The sequence below is a fragment of the Hirundo rustica genome, chromosome 15 (assembly GCF_015227805.2).
Source record: "Hirundo rustica isolate bHirRus1 chromosome 15, bHirRus1.pri.v3, whole genome shotgun sequence".
NCBI classification, from domain to species: Eukaryota; Metazoa; Chordata; class Aves; order Passeriformes; family Hirundinidae; genus Hirundo; species Hirundo rustica.
Window position 1 is genome coordinate 2,586,249 of NC_053464.1, and position 17,474 is coordinate 2,603,722.

Sequence of the window (17,474 nt, forward strand, 5' to 3'; positions counted from 1 at the left end):
CTCACGGCGCCCGCCCAGCCCCGCCCACGGCCGCGCGGGGCGGGGCGGCGCGGCCCGGCCCGCGCGGCGCCGCTGGGACTTGTAGTTCTCGCTCACCACGCCGTCCCGTCGTCATGCCACCGCCTGGACCACAACTCCCAGGAGGCCCCGCTTTGTTTGCGGAGAGCTCGGCGCGCGTTGAGCGACGCGCGGGGCCGACCAACCGCCGCCCGCGGCTCGGTAGTACCTGACCGTATATGGTCAACAACGGCGCGGCCCCCAATGGGAGGGCGGCGGGGGCGGGCCGCGAGCGGGGCGGGGCCGGGCCGCGCGGTCACGTGGGCGCGGGCGGTGTTTACAGTCGGCCGCGTGCGGTTTCCTGTTGACGTGAGGGAGTGGCGGGGCTGGGCCGAGCCGAACCGCACCGAACCGAACCGAACCGAACCGCCGCCCTTCACGCCGTAAAACCTCGCAGGCTCTGCCGTTACCTTCCTGCAGCCTGCGGAGGTTTGGTGTACACCAAACTCGTAGCTGCCGTACAGCTCCGCAGCCCGAGGGGCGGTGGAGCAGAAGCCCCTTGGGCCCCCGCCCTCCACCGGCGCTAATAAACCATGGGCGGGTTGCCCACCCCTTCCTGGTGCCGTTTTTCCCTCAGCCACAGCGTGTCCGTCCATCGCTGGCAGGAGCTGAAGGGAGAGGCGGCGGAGAGGGAAGGTTCTGGAAGGTGCCGGGGGGCTCCCGGCGCTGTGAAAGGCTCCTTTGAGAGCGCGGCATTGCCACAGCAGATGAAAGCTCACGGCCAGGCAGGCGCTGCAGGGCCCGGGAGAGCAGACAGTGGTGTTGCTAAGGATAAGCAGGCACGAACACGCGGTTGAGTGGCCGGGGTAATAACACCAGGGAAAAGATGAAGGGATCTGCCGGCTCCAGCCGCCTCCACCTTTCCTGAGCCGTGTTTCTGGGCTGTTTCCTGCAGTTTGGAGGGGTTTGGCCTGGTCGTGGGTGGATTGTTCACTAACACCTCTGACCCTGGCTGGGATTTTGCAGGTGTTTCTGAGCCGTGAGGATTAAATGGCTGAAGCTCAGGCAGGTAATGCACTTGATCTGTGGGGTTTGCAGCCTCCGCTGCCTGGACAGGGATTGCTCTGGTATTGTCCAAAGCTAGTCACCATTTTCCACATGTTCTTTAGTGACCATTCTGGAGTTACACAACCATTCTGCCTCTCCAAGCCTTGGAGAATTTCAGGGCCAAGGGGTTTTCCTTCTTGTTCTATGTATCTCACTGCCTAAATCCAAGTGAGAGTGCAGCTGTATTGTGGCAGTGGGACGTATCAAAAGGTGACCTCTCATTTCTTACATGGTCAAGACAACCCCCAGAGAGAAGTGGCACAGGGATATAATATCCACAAATACATAAATACAGCTGGAAAAAAAAAATCTCCCGAATAATTACATTAATCAGAGAGAGCCAGGCATATTTAGAAACCTTGCAGTTTGGTGTTTGGAGGGGGAAGGGTTGGGCCTGCCCTGGCAGGGTTTTCGGGAAGGGTTGTAAGCCCTCTAGAGAAGGGCAGTGTTTAAGGGAGGCAAAGTTCATGGGCTCACCACTCCTGGTGAGCTGTAACCCCGTGTGTTGTCTCCAGGGCTCCTGAACCTTGTTGTTCTACAAGTACCAGACAAACACAGTGAGTGGCAGTGGGAACAGCTGAGACAAAGCAACTTGCCTCACTGGGTAATAAACCCGCAAGCAGCTGGACTTTGGATGAGCTGCTCTGGTGACTGGGAACTTTGCAGGGAAACATATTTCCTTGTTTACACAGGTGTGCTCGTAGCTGCCTCCCTAGCAGACGTCCAAGGAGACTCCTGAAGGGCAGCTGGGGGTGGCTGGAGAAACGTGGCAGTGGGAGGGTGGGTGTCCCTCTGGCCCCTCTGCCTCCTCCAGGCTGCAGCTCTGGATTCTTCTTCCTGGGGTCCAAAAGGATCCTTCCTCTTTACTGCTGCTCTTCTCCACATTGTGCCGGAGAATGGCTCCAGGATCATCTTTTCCTGGATGGGTTTTGCCAAGCTGGAAGGCAGTGCAGAAGCTCCTCAGCACTCCTCTGCAGGCTCCTGGTGGCAGGAACCCTGGTCGAGTTTCACCCTGGTCCTCCCCAGTTTGACCACTCTCACCACACACCATGATGGCACTCAGGGTCTCAGGTTCCACTTGTGGAAGTGTTTTCATCCCTGTCTCACAGAAGACTTCCTGTCTGTGGCTTTCCTCCCTCAAGGTGCAAGCAGACCCTGGGGCTGGCAGCACCAAAATGGGGACAAATACATCTCAGGGAAGCCAGAGGTAAAGGTGCAAAACCCACTCAGGTGGCACCACCAGAGTGTGTGGGGCTTCTTGCAGCTGCCACAGCACCCCGGGCTGGGGGCAGTGCTGTTCCTCCAGCCCACGGGACCCACCCGAGGAGCTGTGGGACCCTGGCGTGGGCTGGCAGGGCAGCCCCGCTCCCTGCCCTGAGCCATCCACTCTCCTTCCCCATACTGCTGGCAGCGGCCCTTGGTGGGATGGAGGAGGCCGTGGTGCAATATCCTGCCTTTGTGCGTGCCAGCCTGCAAAGGAGCTGCTGCCCTTCAGCTCCGCTCGCTCCGGGCCCTGGGGTTTGGGGCGGAAGGGCTGAGCCCGGCCACGGAACGCTGCTGCTATTGTCGCTGTCTGCTCACGGAGCAGGGCCCTCCGGGACAGATTCTCTCCAGCAAAAGCCCCTGCCCTCCCAGATGGCAACAACCCTCATGGGGCCCGACGGCTTCCTCTGAGCGCTCCGGAGAGCCGGGCGGCGCGGGAGGGACCTTCCCGCTGGAGGAGGTTTTGCACGAACAAAAGACCTCCTGCCGCAGCTTCCTGGGCAGAGCCAACACCCCGCGGCTGCGGGACCTGGCTCTCCCCGCTTAACCCGCGTGGCACCGAGCTCCCGGTGAGCAGCGCGGGCCGCTGCCCGGGGAATGGGGCTTTGGAGAGAGATGATCCTTAAGGTCCCTTTCAACCCAAACTATTCTAGGATTTCATAATTCAGTCCCCAAAAAAGCTCGGGGAACAGCTCTGGGGCAGTTACCGCTGGGTGCCTTTTTGAGCTGGAGAAGGGCAGGATGCTCTTGGTGCTCAGGTTGTGGGAGGAAAGGGGGAGGGACTCTCATCTTCTGTCCGTATGCAAATTCCCCTCCTTGCCTGCCTCATGGTGCGAACGCTGCTCTGCTTTGCCCCAGGCTGTGGCCAGCTGGCCACTAGTTCTCAGGATGGCACAGGGAGATGGACCCACTGATCCTTGCTGTGCCCAGTCTGCTCCAGCGCTGAGCCCCAAATCGGCTGCTGGCCTGCAGAGTGAGGCCTCGGGGTGTGTGGACTCACCCTGCCCAGTTTGGGGCTGCTGGTGGCACACGAGGAGCTGTTCACATCACCCTGCTGCTGCCAGGGCACTGCCCAGAGCTTGTTCCTATGGCTGTGCAGGCAGGGAGCCCTGGACAGGCTCAGGGCCGGTGCATGTGTCACTGTGATGGTCAGCAGACTCCATCCCTGTCACAGTGATGGTCAGCAGACTCCAGCCCTCCCTGTCCATGCAACTTCTGTTATGAGAAACCCTTGCAGGGAGAGGCTGCTTGAGCAAGAGGCACTGTCACTCCAGGTGCCAGGAGGATCCTGGGGGACCCAGCAGAGAGTTCCCAGACATGGTTACTGCCAAGGCACTGCCAGATAGAGCCTGGGGCTTCACTAACTCTCATAGCTGGCCAGCAGGACTTGTTGCTTGTTCCGTATTTTTTCCCTGTCCTCCTTCCCAGCCCTGCTGCACAGTGGGATGCAGAAGGGCAAGGTCTGCTCCTGCTCTGTCCTCACCCCCAGCACATGTTCCCCTGCTTCCCGTGCCTCTTACAGCCCCTCTGGCTGTGTTCGTGTGGCCACAACAGCTGCAAGGACAATAATTGTCCGGAAGCACGTTTCTCCTCAGTACTGTTTGCTTATTCCCGCTGGGTGTGTTTTAGTTTGTGTTTACAGCCAGCAAATTCCACCCACTGCCTGCTCACTTGCTATCACAAAACCCTTCTGTGCTGGCAGGCTCTGCTCCCTGCTCCATCCCATTTCCCTGAAACCTAGCCCTCTTCCCTGCTCCCAAGGCCAATTTAAGGGATTTCACCTCAGTGCCACCTCAGCTCCTTCATGTCTCCCAGTGATTCCCAACTCCACTGCTGGGAATTTGGGTCCCCAGTTCCTTTGCAGCATATATGCAGGAAGGTACTTCCCATCACAGAAAAGCTTTCTCTGTTCCTTGGTGCCAGAGGAGACAGGGCTCAGTCTTGGGACATTGGTGGCTTTTTTGCACCTCTTCCCCCACACCATCCTTCCAGCTGTTGTGTCCCACATGTGAGGCAGCCCGTGGCTGTTCTCACATCCCTCAGGCATCTCCATTTGCTTTCATGTGTGGATTACCTGTGAGGGGAGGAACCCAGAAAGGAGAGGCTTCCCCATGGGAGGCTGATCACCTTTCCTGCTGGCTTTGAGCCTCAGCCAGTAGAAGGTCCCACCTCTGGATAATTCTCCCTGGGCATCCCTGCATACGATGTGTCCCTGGTCAGCCCTGTGCAGGCTCTGTCTCTCTGGATATCTCCCCTGTGCCTCCCTGTGCTAGATGTGTCCCTGGGAATCCCCACTGTGCATCCCTGTGTCGAGCACGACCTTGGGCATTCTCCTTGTGCATCCCTGTGCAAGGTGTGTCCCTGTGCATCCATCCTCCCTGTGCTCCCCTGTACAGAATATGTCCTCGAGCATCCTCCCTGTGCATCCCTGGGTGAGCTCCCAAGGGCTTCTCCATCTAAGGGGTGCCCCTGGTGATCTCCATGTCCATGCCTGGGTCCCTCCCATGCAGTGCCCTATGCCCACTCCTGTTCCGATCCTTGTTCCCGTCCCCATCCCCGTCCCCATCCCCGTCCCCATCCCCGTCCCCATCCCCATCCCCGTTCCCATCCCCGTTCCCATCCCCGTTCCTGCCGCAGCGCCTTCTGCCGGCGGAGCTCACGCCGCGCCCCGGGGGAGGCCGTGGGACGCCGTTGGTAGGTGCCGCCCCCCCCCGCCGCCCCGCCATTGGTAGGTGCCGGCGCCTCCCCGCCCTGCCGTTGGTAGGCGCCGCCGCGGTGTCTGCCGGGAGTTGTAGTCCCGGGGTGGGCGGACTCGCTGTCCCGGCGTGCCCCGCGCCGCCGCCGTGGGTGCGGGTCCCGGTGCCGGTGCCGCCGCCGCCGCTCTGCGCCCCCGGGCCGCCCGCCCTGTCCGCGGCCGCCATGGGCTCCCTGCTCAGCCGGCGCATCGCGGGCGTGGAGGACATTGACATCCAGGCCAACTCTGCCTACCGCTACCCGCCCAAGTCCGGTGAGGGCCGCGGGGACCGGGGAGGGGGACAGGCCGTGCCGGGCCTGGTGTCCCCCGGGCCGAGGGGGGCCGCCGGGGAAGAGGCTGCGGGACTGCCGGTCACCGGCCTGGGCTGGCTCCAGCTCCGACTCTGCCCGCGGCCCAGCGTGCCCGCGCTGGCGGAGAGGCCGTGGACGGATACCCGTGGGCACAGCGGTGGCACAGGGCCGGGTCTGCCCGGGGGCTCAGGGGTGCGGGTGTCTCCGTGCCCTCGATCCAGGGCTCAGCTGTCCCGCTGTCCGTGCCCGCCCGGCGCTGGCACCGCCCGTGGTCCCTGGGGGCACTGAGGGTGCACGAGGAGCGCTCCCCACGATGGAAATGTAGCCTCAGCAAGTTGTTGGTCGTTCAAAGTGTTTTACTTATCCTTCTGAGAAAACAAGTGGTCAGGGAAATTCAGGTACTCTTTTCCCCTGCAATATCCATTTGCTTACAATTTTTTCTAGGTTTCAGTTCTGTCAGGGCTTTTTCAAGCAGGCTGAAGAATTTGTAGAGCAGCAGTTTGGGTCTCCTCACTCTCAGATACATAGATTCAAGTCCTGTGTATGTCCGTGACCTGCTGCCTGTGACATCCTTGGGGATGTGTGATGGAGGGGGCCAGGACCCCTGTTTATTTTGGAGGATCATCTCAAATAGAGCCCTGTCATCATTACACCTTGTCTTGTTGCAGGTTGGCCTTCAGCAGGAATGGTGGTATGGAGAAAGTGGAAGGGTGAATCCCGCCTAGAAAAATCCAACAGCTGTGTTTGCTCTCTTAGAAAATATAACCTGCTTTTTTTTAGGGGGTTGGAGCTAGTTTTTTGGGCAGCTGGGAAAGGCAAGTGTCACAGCTTGGCTGCAGCAGGATCTGTGCGTGAAAGCATTTTGGATAAGGAGTGGATTAATGAACACCACCATATGTAATGGACATTAGACTTCTTTCACATCATCATCCTGTTGTTCCTGTGCTGTCGAACTGGAGGTTAATGGTGTGCTGGGTTTTGGGCTTGTCAAGGTAACCCCATCACACACCCGAGGTTGGGTTTGTGTGTTTCCATGCTCCCTGGAAGGAGGTCTCTATGATAACGCTACCAAAGAGTGTTCCATGTGTGATACCTCCCCTGTAGAACTGAAGATCCAATGCTTTCAAGCAGCTGGTTAAATAAAAATATTTGTATTTCCTACAAAGGCTCTGGATGCAATTAGAGGCTTATTAATTATTTCTCTGTGGCATTTTCTTGTGCTCTTTCTGGAAGCTGGTGTTAAGCCAGGGCTTTCTCTTCGTGTTCTTTGGGTTTATCTAACAAGGGTCCTCTTGACTTTGTGGAGAGAGAAGAGCTGTTCAAGCTCTAGGCAGAAGAGGTGGTGAACACCTGTGAGGTGGAGGTTCAAAGCCCAGAACAGTGAGGGCTGTTAGGGTGGCAGCTCCCCTCCCTCCTTCAGGTGGAGCATGTTCAGAGGGACAGCGTCCTTTGAGGTCCTGCCACCTTCAGAGTGATTGCCTTGGAGATGGAAAGGTTGGTACCAAACCTGACAGTGAGGATGACTGGGAGTGAATGAGTACGGGTTTGATTTCAGGAAGCAAGCTGGAAGTAGTACAAAATGTTCTTGGGCCAAATGATGGTTAATTATTTCTAACTCAACACTGCTGCTGTGAGCCCTGACTGGAAGAAGCTGCTTTTCCATGGGCTCTGTTGGGTGTGTGAGTGTGTGCTGGAGAGTGAGCCTGACACACACTCCTGGCTCCGAGATTACCCCTGAAAGACTGGAATGAGCGGTGAGGGAGCATTACCTGAGCTCACCCATCCTGTGTGCTGCACCGAGGGCTGTCCTTCTTTTCCATTCCATCCCTCCTTGTCCTTGCTTTCAACAGATCTTGACTTGCTACAAACGTCTGCTCAGCTGCTGCCCATGGTTGGTATCAGTTTGAGGGATGAGGGCTTGTGTTTGATGGGGGAGTAAATACCCCCTCACAAGGACACGTTGTGCCAGGAAATAAACCCTAAATACGGGTATTCTGGCTGTGATTTCAGCTGCGTGTCAACCTGCCTGTGGAGAGGGACACTGGCACTGTGCCTTGTTGAGTCACAGCTGGTTGCAAAGGCAGAGGTGAATATTCACTTCTCCTTTATTGGCTTTTGATGTGGTTGTTGCTGGGTCAGTCACGTGCGCTGGGGAGGATGGAGCAGATTGCTGTGGAATCCACCTTGGTCTGCATGAGCCAGTCCTCAGTGAAGCAGGTTGTTTAACAGCTTTGTTGGAAATTGCGTGCAGTTTTGTAGTCAAAAATCCTCTGAAAATGCCCTGCTTATTCCTCCAAGGCTCTGGGTGGATACGTCTACGTTTTTCCTCCTGCATTTGGATGACTGAAGTTGCTGTAAGGTGGTACCCAATTCCCTTCTCTGACCCCTCTTAGCTGGTACCTTTTAACCAAAATTTCTTGCTTTATGGAGCTTGTGCTGGAGTTGTGCCTGCCTGACTGGTTGGGAAGGCTCAGTTTGTACGGAAGAGTAAGTGCCTCTGTGAAACAGGCTAAAAATGGGTATTTTTCCCCTGTTTAGCAGGGAACAGTTGTGATCTCTGTGGTGCATCAGTGCTTAGAGCAGTGAAAGGGTCTCCCATGTCCCTATTGCTTTAGAACCAGTGAGTAACACCACAGTGCTTCCCACAACTCTGCTCCTGTTCCGTGAGCTCCTCTGCAGCTCAGAGCATGTGCCCTTGGGGTGGCTGTCCTCCTCTGGAGTAGGCTCTTGGAAGAGAATTCCCTGGGAGGAAAAAGAGGAAGTGGATTGCTCCTCTCCAAAGCTGAACTGTTTTGTTGTTTGGGAATAAGGCTTTAATCAAACAAAGAGCAGTTTTAAATAGGAGAAGAGTATCCAGAGTCACACCCAGTCCATCTCTGTGTTGCTGTGTGCCATGACAGTTTCACACACTGCTGCTGGTTCAGGCTGTGCCTGGGACTGTGCTGTCAGTCTGCTGTGGTGGTGGTGGCTGTCTGGCTAAGTAATTAAAGAGAACTCAATTTCTGTCACTTCACTGTTAATTGTATTAATGGTGAGAAGCCTAAATGGACACCTAATTGCTTTCTGTTAATGAACGTTGTACGGCACAGCCCATGTTTTGATGGGATTACAGTTGTGCTCCTGCCTCTTGTAGGTTGTGTCTCTTGTGCATCGCATCCATGTGTGGCATGGATATGGGATTAGGATGCTGGCTTAGGGAGAGGTAATTATGACTGGAGCAGTCTGGTGCTTAATGCTGGTACAATTACGATAATAAACCCCCATCACTTTGTTGTACTAAATATAAAGTATTTTGGTGTCATTTGATGCCTTGGAGGAGTCTTGGGATCCAGTTTGGTTTTGCATGGGACAAACAAATGACTCAGGCTTGGCTGTTCTGGGTGTCCCAGAGGTCCCAGTTTTTCCAGCCACTCTAAAGTTTTCCGCCACAACAATTTCTCTTAAAACCACTGCTTGGGCTTCATCTACCTCAGCAGTGTCGCTTGGTCATGTTCTCTTGTATCTCATGCTCCTCTGTGCTTTGTGCTGAATGCTCTGGGGAAGTAAAGCCACAGCTTTTCTTTGCTCTGCCATTTTTATCCTGTTCCATCCTTTTTTTTTTTTATGTGTGATTCTTTCCTGGTCAGCGTGTGACTGCATTTTCCTGGAGGGTTTCTGTTAGTAGCAGTTCTGTGGAGGATTAATCCAAAGATTTTTCTGCTTTTCCTTTTTCCTGCCAAAGAGGATGGCACTTGGCATCCTCCTTGTGCCCATAGCTACAGAGCTCTGTGTGAAGCTGGCCTTGGAACACCTGCTTAAGGTGGTTTTATAGGCTGGAGGGACAAAGGGAACAGGATTCAAGAGGCACAATAGCCTGGCTGAAATCCTACAGCTGTCTTTGTAATGGATTTGGAAATGGAACCTTGGATTCTAATGCATAGAAAATATATGCACGCCTGTTAGAGACACTAAAAATCCTAAATGTCACAGAGACTGCAAAAGAAGATGCCTCATATTTTCCATCTGGAAGTTTCCTTTTAGTTTTAGTCCTTGGTGTGATATTTAAGAAATGCTTTCTTAAAATGTTCTGCCTCCAGCTTGGGCCAGCTCTGAGGTAGTTGTGATAGTGGTTGCGAGGATTAATGAATAACTTTGGTCTTACCTTGAGAGCTCTGAACTTCGGGTGTCATTGTAGCAAGTAGTTTCTGAAAGCTTGCAACCCAGTATCTTTTTTTAGCTGCTGAAAACTGTGTTATAAATTTGTGGAGACAATTTGCTGCCATTCTCGTTTGTTTGTCTGTCGAGATCTCGTGTGTGTGGCAGCTTTTGTGTGTGCAGCAGCAGTGGCAGAGCCTGGGGGATTGTTCTGCTCTCCAGTGCGATCCCCTCTGAGCACCTCAGAGTGATTTTGCCCGTGCTTCTCGTGCCTGGCACTGCGTTTCTTGTTTGCTTCTGAAGAAAGTGCCTAGGGGGAAAAAAGCCCCTCTCCTTCACATTGCAGGAGTGACTTAGCAGGAAGATGGAGAGAGTTCAGTCTGAATGTGGAACTGAAGCTGTGATTCCAGCTCCTGTATTTGTGAGAAATCCCAACAACTTGGTAGAGATGCCAAAAGTAGTCCTTAGTGGAATGGTGACAGTGTGGCAGGTGCCTTGAAGGTGCTGGTTTTGTGTCTGGGTGTTGTTCCAGTTGAGGAAGAGAGACCCTTTTCATCTCTGGAGATGCTGTCAAACCATGTCCTGGGCTGATCCCGCAGCGTGGGCAGCAGGAGAGGGGGAGGTTCTGTCCCTGTCAGGTGAGTCCCCCCACCTCCAGCCCAGGGCCCAGCACAGGAAGGATCTGGAGCTGCTGGAGAGAGGCCAGAGGAGGCACCAGGGGGATCAGGGGGATGGAGCAGCTCTGCTGGGAGGAAAGGCTGGGAGAGTTGGGATTGTTAGCCTGGAAAAGAGAAGCTTTGGGATGACCTCAGTGTGGCCTTCCAGTATCTGGAGGGAGCTTAGAGGAAAGATGGGGCAAGATGTTTTACAAGGACCAGGAGTGACAGGACAAGGGGGAATGGCTTCAAACTGACAGAGAGTAGGGCTAGATTGGATATTAGGAAGAAATGCTTCCCTGCAAGGGTGCTGAGGCCCTGGCACAGGGTGCCCAGAGAAGTTTTGGCTGCCCCTGGATCCCTGGGAGTGTCCAAGGCTAGGCTGGACAGAGCTTGGAGCAACTTGGTGTTGTGGAAAGTGTCCATGGCAGGGAGTTGGAACTATGTGATCTCCAAGGTCCCTTCCAGCCCAGGAAATTCTATGGTTCTGTAATTTTGTCTCAGTTACTGGATAAGAGGCAATTCTCTGACTCTGATATCAGATAACCAGCTGCTGTGGTACTGAGACGTCCTGAACAAGCATTGTCTTCACAGTTGATCAAATAAAATGTTCCAAAACATCATCCTACTTTGACCCACATAAAATATGAAATTTGTTCCTAAACTCCAGCGTTCATCATGGTTTTCTGAAGCTCAGTGCAAACACAAACCACTGTGGTGTGTCTCTGGTGGAGAGGCATTGTCAGGCTGGCTGTGCTTGGAGTTTATGTACAGATTAGTTTTTTAATTTGTTGCTCCTGGGAGGAGTGGGAAAAGGTTCCCTGTCATTTGGGGCACCTACATTTGTGTCCAGGAAATGACTGGATGTGGCAGTCAGTGCTCTGATCTGGTTGACAAGGTGGTGATGATAGGTCACAGGTTGGACTTGATCTTGGAGGGATTTTCCAACCTAAATGATTCTGCAATTTTGTTATTCTGATTCTGTAGGACAGATTCTAAGTAGATGCTGGACCTGTGCTGAAGATGATTGTTGTATCTGGAAAGAAGGATGTATTTCAGTACTACAAACATCTGGGTGCTTGTAAGCTGAGCTCAGCAATAGCTGAGCCCTACCGTCATCATTAAGGCACTGCCATCTGTACAGAGTGAAAAGAGCCTTTCTTGAAGCATAAAGGGAAAAAGCCTTAATGGAAAAAACAGGGCCATTCACGAAACCCCTTCCATTTCAGAGTAAATCCTGCTTGCTCTTAGCTAGAGGGACTGCAGATCCCTCCAGAATGCCTCCACAGCCTTTCAGATGATGAGTTGCTGCTTCTGGAGTGACTCATTTTAACATAAATTTATGCTGTCTATGCACTGCACCCCGGGAAGCAAATGTACATTTGGCTCAGTCCTCTCATCCTCCACTCTGAAACTTGAGGGGAAGTGGCTTGGATGGAGCCTTTTGTTTTAGCTCTGTCCTGATACTTATTTCTCTAGCACTGTAACTCTGTGAAGTTCACATTGGAGAGTGTTTTCCTGAAGTCTTTCTAGGAGGGAGCTATGTTTGTGCTGCTCTCACACCCCTGTATTAATTCTGTTCATTTTACTGTCAGTTCCATGCTCCAGAATCCCAGTGACCATGCTTTGTGTCCTGAATTTGCACTGTCATCTGTCTCCTTAAAGATGAATGAAACAAATTCATGGTGAAACTTTCAGAGCTGATGTTCACTTTGTCAGTCCCTGTTTTCTCTCCCAGACATCTGTGTTTCTGCATTTAGAACCATCAGAGTTATTAATTAAATCAGCATCAAGGTGTACAGTCTCCAGCACTCCCAGTAAAGGTTTGGGGAGGTTCTTGTGTGGGATATGGGAGTGAAAGAGGGGATGAAAGGCAAACTTTGCCTAACAGGAGACCCTCTGGCTGTGCTGAACTTTGCAGTGGGAGGAAGCCTCTCCCTTCTCTGAGCAGGCCCATTTGTGGGACTGGGTTTCACATTGGGAGGTGGAGAAAACAGGAAGAATTGACCAGAATGTAGCAATATTGGAAAGAGCTGACTTTTCCTGCTCCCTGTCCCTTCTCTGGAAAAAAAGTTGAAATGGAATTATCTCCACTGTAATATTTATTCCAGGTTTTTGTTTTTGTTTGTTTGTTTCCTCTCTTCTCCTACTGTTGGCAGTGGCCCTCAGTACTACAGGAAGAGGTGAATAAGCAAGTATTTTCTGTGTCTTGTGGCTCTTCTATATTTGTGAATTTCAAACTGCACAGACTTCTCCCGGAAGCACTCATTTTGAGGGTTTTTTCATTCTCTCGTGTTTTTTGTTTCTAGGAAACTACTTTGCAAGTCACTTCTTTATGGGAGGTGAGAAGTTTGACACCCCTCACCCCGAGGGTTACCTTTTTGGTGAAAACATGGACTTAAACTTCCTTGGGAATAGACCAGTTCAGGCAAGTTCCTATGTTCTGTCTGTTTTATTCTTTCTTGTTTCTTGCCTGTTTTGGAAAATCTTGTGTAGGGTTTGCAGAGGATAGTGGCACAGACCTAAGAGGTCCTCACTGCTTGGGGAATGTCATTCCAGCCTGTTCAGATACAAACTGAATTTTCCTGAGAACATGAATTCACCTTGGAGGCTTATTTTCACTCAGGACAGAAGGAATTGGTGGTGGGGGAAGAAGAACAGGGATTCAGGAGCACAGAATTTGGGACTAATTCTGCCTGCCTGCCTGAGCAAGTGTAAAACATGCTGCAGAGAAGGCTGAGAAGCAGAGCCTGAACTTCCCAAGGCTGCTGGGCATGTTGGATGACTTCCAGCCAGTGCTCAACACGTGCTGTTTTCTGTGTATGAGTGGCCTGACCGGGTGTAGGGCAGTGTTAAACACACCTTGGCGTTTTGTGGGTTTTATGCCTAGGTGTGCTGCTCAGAAAGTCCCTCCTCTTTTCCTAACTGGTACATAATTGTAATTTTGGGCCCACAGGTGTCTGTGAGACACTGAAAAGCTACTTGCCCAAGTGATTGGCTTCTTTTTGAAAAGGGAATAATGATGTTTTGAGGGAAAACAGGAATTTAATGCTAATATTATGTTTTGGATTTCTCTTGCATCTCAGAACTGCTTAAAAAGAACCAAAAGGTAACAAAGTAGAAGCCATTTGGAAATGTTTTCTGAGTGCTGGAGAGGAAAGGGGGGAGATGCTTGCTTTATTCACTGTTTTCCTAGTTGTTTCTTCCAATCATGAAAATGAGAGCTAGAAGTCGTGATTCTCTTAATCAGAAAAGCTGTGACCATTAATTAATTCATGTTTATGGTGCTTGGTGCCACTTTGGGATCACCCTGGTTTTACAGGTGGGGGAAACTGAGGCAAGTTGGAATTGGAACATTTGCAGGCACGTTCTGCTTTCTGAATTTCTCCTCAGGCTGTGCCATTGGTCATTTCAGAACCACACTCAATTCACAGGATGGACAAGGAGGAATCTGGAAAGTCTTTGTTTAAGCAGGAAGTGCAGTTGGGCAACAGAATTAGGAAGGAGGGACTTGAGCTGGGAATTTGTGGTTGTGTCAGTGCTGGGCAGGCCCAGGGGTGCTTCACCACATCCCCTGTGCCACATCTGCAGACAGGGCCCTCCCTGTAGGGGCTGACCTGGCAGAGTGAAATTACCTGCATGTCTCAGCCTGGGTTTCCTTGCTGACATCCCAGCACTGGGTTTCATCATTTCTCCGGAGGGGAGTGGGTGAGAGGCCATTAACACCGTGGGACATTTGCCAAGTAGGTTTAAGAGAAGGAGGCTGTTGTGGAATATAGTTTGCCTATGTAAAGTTAAAGCCCTTTGTCAGCGCTGATTAATCTTCAAGGTAAAAAAAAAAACCAAAACAACAAAACACTCAAACACAGAGCAGCAGCACTGTTTTCTGGACATGGGTCCAGTTCTTGCTTTGGAGTAACTGAGGCCTTGCCTCATTTCTCAGGAAGCGTGTGCTGGTGGTCCCTGGTGCCCAGCAGGCAGGTCTGCAGCTGTACAGCTTGTGATCACCACAATGAGCAGTTTCCTTTGCATTTCTCACTGGAGATCCTGTGCCCACTAAAGAGAATTGCAGTCTGAAGCATTATTGTCCCTATTTAAAGGACAATCTGTGAGAGAAGGTTTCTTGACTGTAGAATAGAATGAGGCCCCCTCTCCCTGTCTCTTTTCTTTCCCAGAACATTTGCCCCATTGTTTCAGAATAAAAAGAGTTTCCCCCATAATCCGGGGTTTCAGCATGCCGATTAGCAGTCAGATCACTGCTTGCATGCTGTAATACACATGAAAGAGCTGCATTTCTTCTGCTCGAGCTGGAGGTGGTTTCTTTAGTGGAAATAAAAGCTTGGGAGAGCAAGCTTTCTTCCTGGCTGAGAGTTCAGTGTGGAGAGAAAGACCTCGTGAAAATGCCTTCCTTAAAGTGTATATTTCCAGTATGAGCTGTTGCTGGGCCAGGGCAGGATTTTCACCCGGAAACATGCTTGATTTATCTGTAAATAAAATTTGCTATTGCTGTTCCTTGTGGCTGCCATACTGAGTACCCTGAAAGCGACATGCTTCTTGATTTGGGTAAATTGCATGCTAGGAGACATCCTGCTACCTTTTATGGTGTAATAACAGAAGAATTACTTGCCTCTTTGTTCCAGTTTCCCTATATAACTCCAGCTCCACACGAGCCAGTGAAGACACTGAGGAGTTTGGTGAACATCCGCAAAGACTCTCTCCGACTTGTGAGGTACTGCCATTACCTGAACCTTTCATTTTACCCAACGCAGTGATCTGTCAGCCAGAGCCAAACTGTACTGGTAAGGTTTTGGAGAATGGCTGAGATCCAGATCCTTGTTGCTAGATATGTCCAGAGCTTTTTGTGTTTCCTTTTGAGCTTTCAAGTGGTTTATACGCTCCTTATCCAAACAATCTGTGTTTCCAAACAGGACCAGTGATGTGTCTGTTTCTGCAGGACAGGCTGGAGTGGTAAACAAAGCCATGAAATCATTAACATGAGCGGAAGATATTAGTCAGGTCAATAAACTTTACAGACAGATTCCTTCCTGCATTCCTGTGCAAGGAGAAGCCAGAAAGGAGTTGATGCTGGTGCGAGTCATGGACCAGGAAGACTGATGGGTCTTGAGTGGAACTGATTCCTCGGGTTTCTCCTGCTGCCAAGATAAACTTTGGTCCTAGTGTTATGCATTTGCTTAGATGGCTTGTGTCCCACGTGTGGGGGAAGGACAGTCATGGAGATGTTACCTTTCACTGCTCCATGCTGAGATCTGAACCAGCAGAACTGGATTAAAGCACTGGCTCACACTCAGACCTGCAGCTGTCCCCTTTCCAACAGATGGCTGAGGTACAGGGCCCAGCATTCAGTGCTGTGTTTGGGTCTGAGCACTGGGCAGATGTCCAGGCAGAGCATTTCCCAACGATCCTGGCTGGAGTCGCTCCGGATCGTGCGTCTCGGGGCTGGAGCGCTGGCAGGGGTCCAGCTGCAGCTCCCAGCCAAGGTGGCTCTGAGAGTGTGGTGTAACGTGAGCACTTTGAGTCATAACCAAAAACCCTCCGTTTGTTTTTATGTGAAAACAGACGTGGATTTTTTTGTTTGTTTGTTTTGTTTTTGTTTTTTTGCTTTGTTTTGTGTTTTCTTTTTAAATGAGCAAAACCCGTGGTTTCAAAGCTGATTGAGCTTCCAAATAAGTGACCATTGGTAAACTGCTCTGAAAGCACTTTGGTTTTTCAGCATAAGGGTGAAGTACTTCTCTAGGAAAAAAGAGAGGGAGCATAAGCCAAATGGGATGTGGCTTTTTGCCTGGGAGAGGCCTGGCTGTGAGTGGAGCAGTTGGTGTTGTTTAGTACATATAGTTCTGTCATTCTGCTTCCTGTGGTCGCACGTCCCATTTCCCCAAGCAGAGCTGCAGCTCTGGGCTATTTGGAATGTGGTGTCCATGCACCTTGACAGTGTCTAGGTTTTCATCCATCTAATTCCTGGTACTAGCAGTTCTTTTTCTGCCTCATGAGCTCTCACAGGCTCTTGTGCTGCTTCTGCTGTGTCAGTGCTGACGACAATACTGCCAACATGATTCTATTGAATTTTGCACTGATGCAGACCCAAAATGAGTTTTTAATTGGCAGTCCCCAAGGGTACATTCTGTCTTGTGCTTTTCTACTTTTCTGACCCAGAGGCTTTGTCTTCCTCCCTGTGTGCACGTAAAGGACACTTTGTGCCCTCTCCAGCCTGGCTTATTCACAACCAGTGCTTGAGGTTTGCACATTCTTTCCAGAACTGGTCAATTTACCACATCCTCCACCAAATACACTGGATACTGAGCCAAGTGTCCAGGTGTAAAGTTCTAAGTGTATGTTCTGATGGTAACACCCGCACAAGCTTTTTGTTTTTCATAGAATCCCAGACTGGATTAGGTAGGAAGGGACCTTAAAGCCCATCTTGTTCAACCCACTGCCATGGACAGGGACAACTTTCACCACCCCAGTTGCTCCAAGCCCCAATGTCCAGCCTGGCCTTGGACACTGCCAGGGATCCAGGGGAAGCCACAGCTGTTCTGGGCACCCTGTGCCAGGACCTTCCTGCTCTCACAGTGAAGAATTTCTTCCCAATATCCCATCTAACCCTGCCAGGAGGAAGACCAGCTCAGGAGACAATGTCTGTTGTTGCACCCTGTGACAGCTTCTCTGCTTCGGCTTCTGGGCTTTGGATAGCATCATGGAACAAAAGCATTGAAGGAATCAGCAGCTGTGGTGGTTCAGGAATGTGTCTGAAGCATCAGGAGTATCATACCCCTGAGTGTTTTGGATAAGGGTCTGAGGGAGGTGGAGGGTGGGGGCTGAGGAGAGACAGGTGAGTTGCAGGGAGTGAGAGAAAGGAAATCCCTTCTCTTCCCTCTCCAGCACAGGGGCCTGACCTTGGTCCTTGGATCTATTTGTCCTGTGGTGGAGGTGGTGAGGGGCTGGGCCTGCCTGCTCTGCAGCCCTGGATGGTGTTAAACTGGACAGATCTTTGCAGAAACCCCGAACGCAGCAGAACCCCTGTGTTTGGTGATGTTCTCCCTTGTGAAAGTCAGTGCTGACAGAGGTGTTACTAATTCTGCTCTCATTTACTGCCTGCTCAAACACTGGGTAAATACAGATCTCACAGCACTCAGTCAAGGGATACTTAACTACTGTATTCATCAGACTTTTGAATCTCCTCAAAGGATGAAATTGGGTTTGGCTCAACCTTGTTCTATAAAACTGTCATGGCTAGTGTTAATTATATTTTTATCT

General features: G+C 51.6%; 1 protein-coding gene across 4 annotated transcripts in view; it reads left to right on the top strand.

The window, feature by feature from the left end:
- Positions 1–5,234: 5,234 nt before the first annotated feature.
- MGRN1 (mahogunin ring finger 1) overlaps positions 5,235–17,474 on the top strand; it is a 49,007-nt gene continuing 36,767 nt past the window's right edge. For all 4 annotated transcript variants that reach the window (XM_040078808.2, XM_040078805.2, XM_040078809.2 and 1 more), the window contains exons 1-3: positions 5,235–5,374; positions 12,512–12,630; positions 14,843–14,931. In XM_040078808.2, the coding sequence (XP_039934742.1) occupies positions 5,287–5,374; positions 12,512–12,630; positions 14,843–14,931 (296 nt within the window). In that variant the 5' untranslated portion in view covers positions 5,235–5,286. The remainder of the gene's footprint in view (positions 5,375–12,511; positions 12,631–14,842; positions 14,932–17,474) is intronic.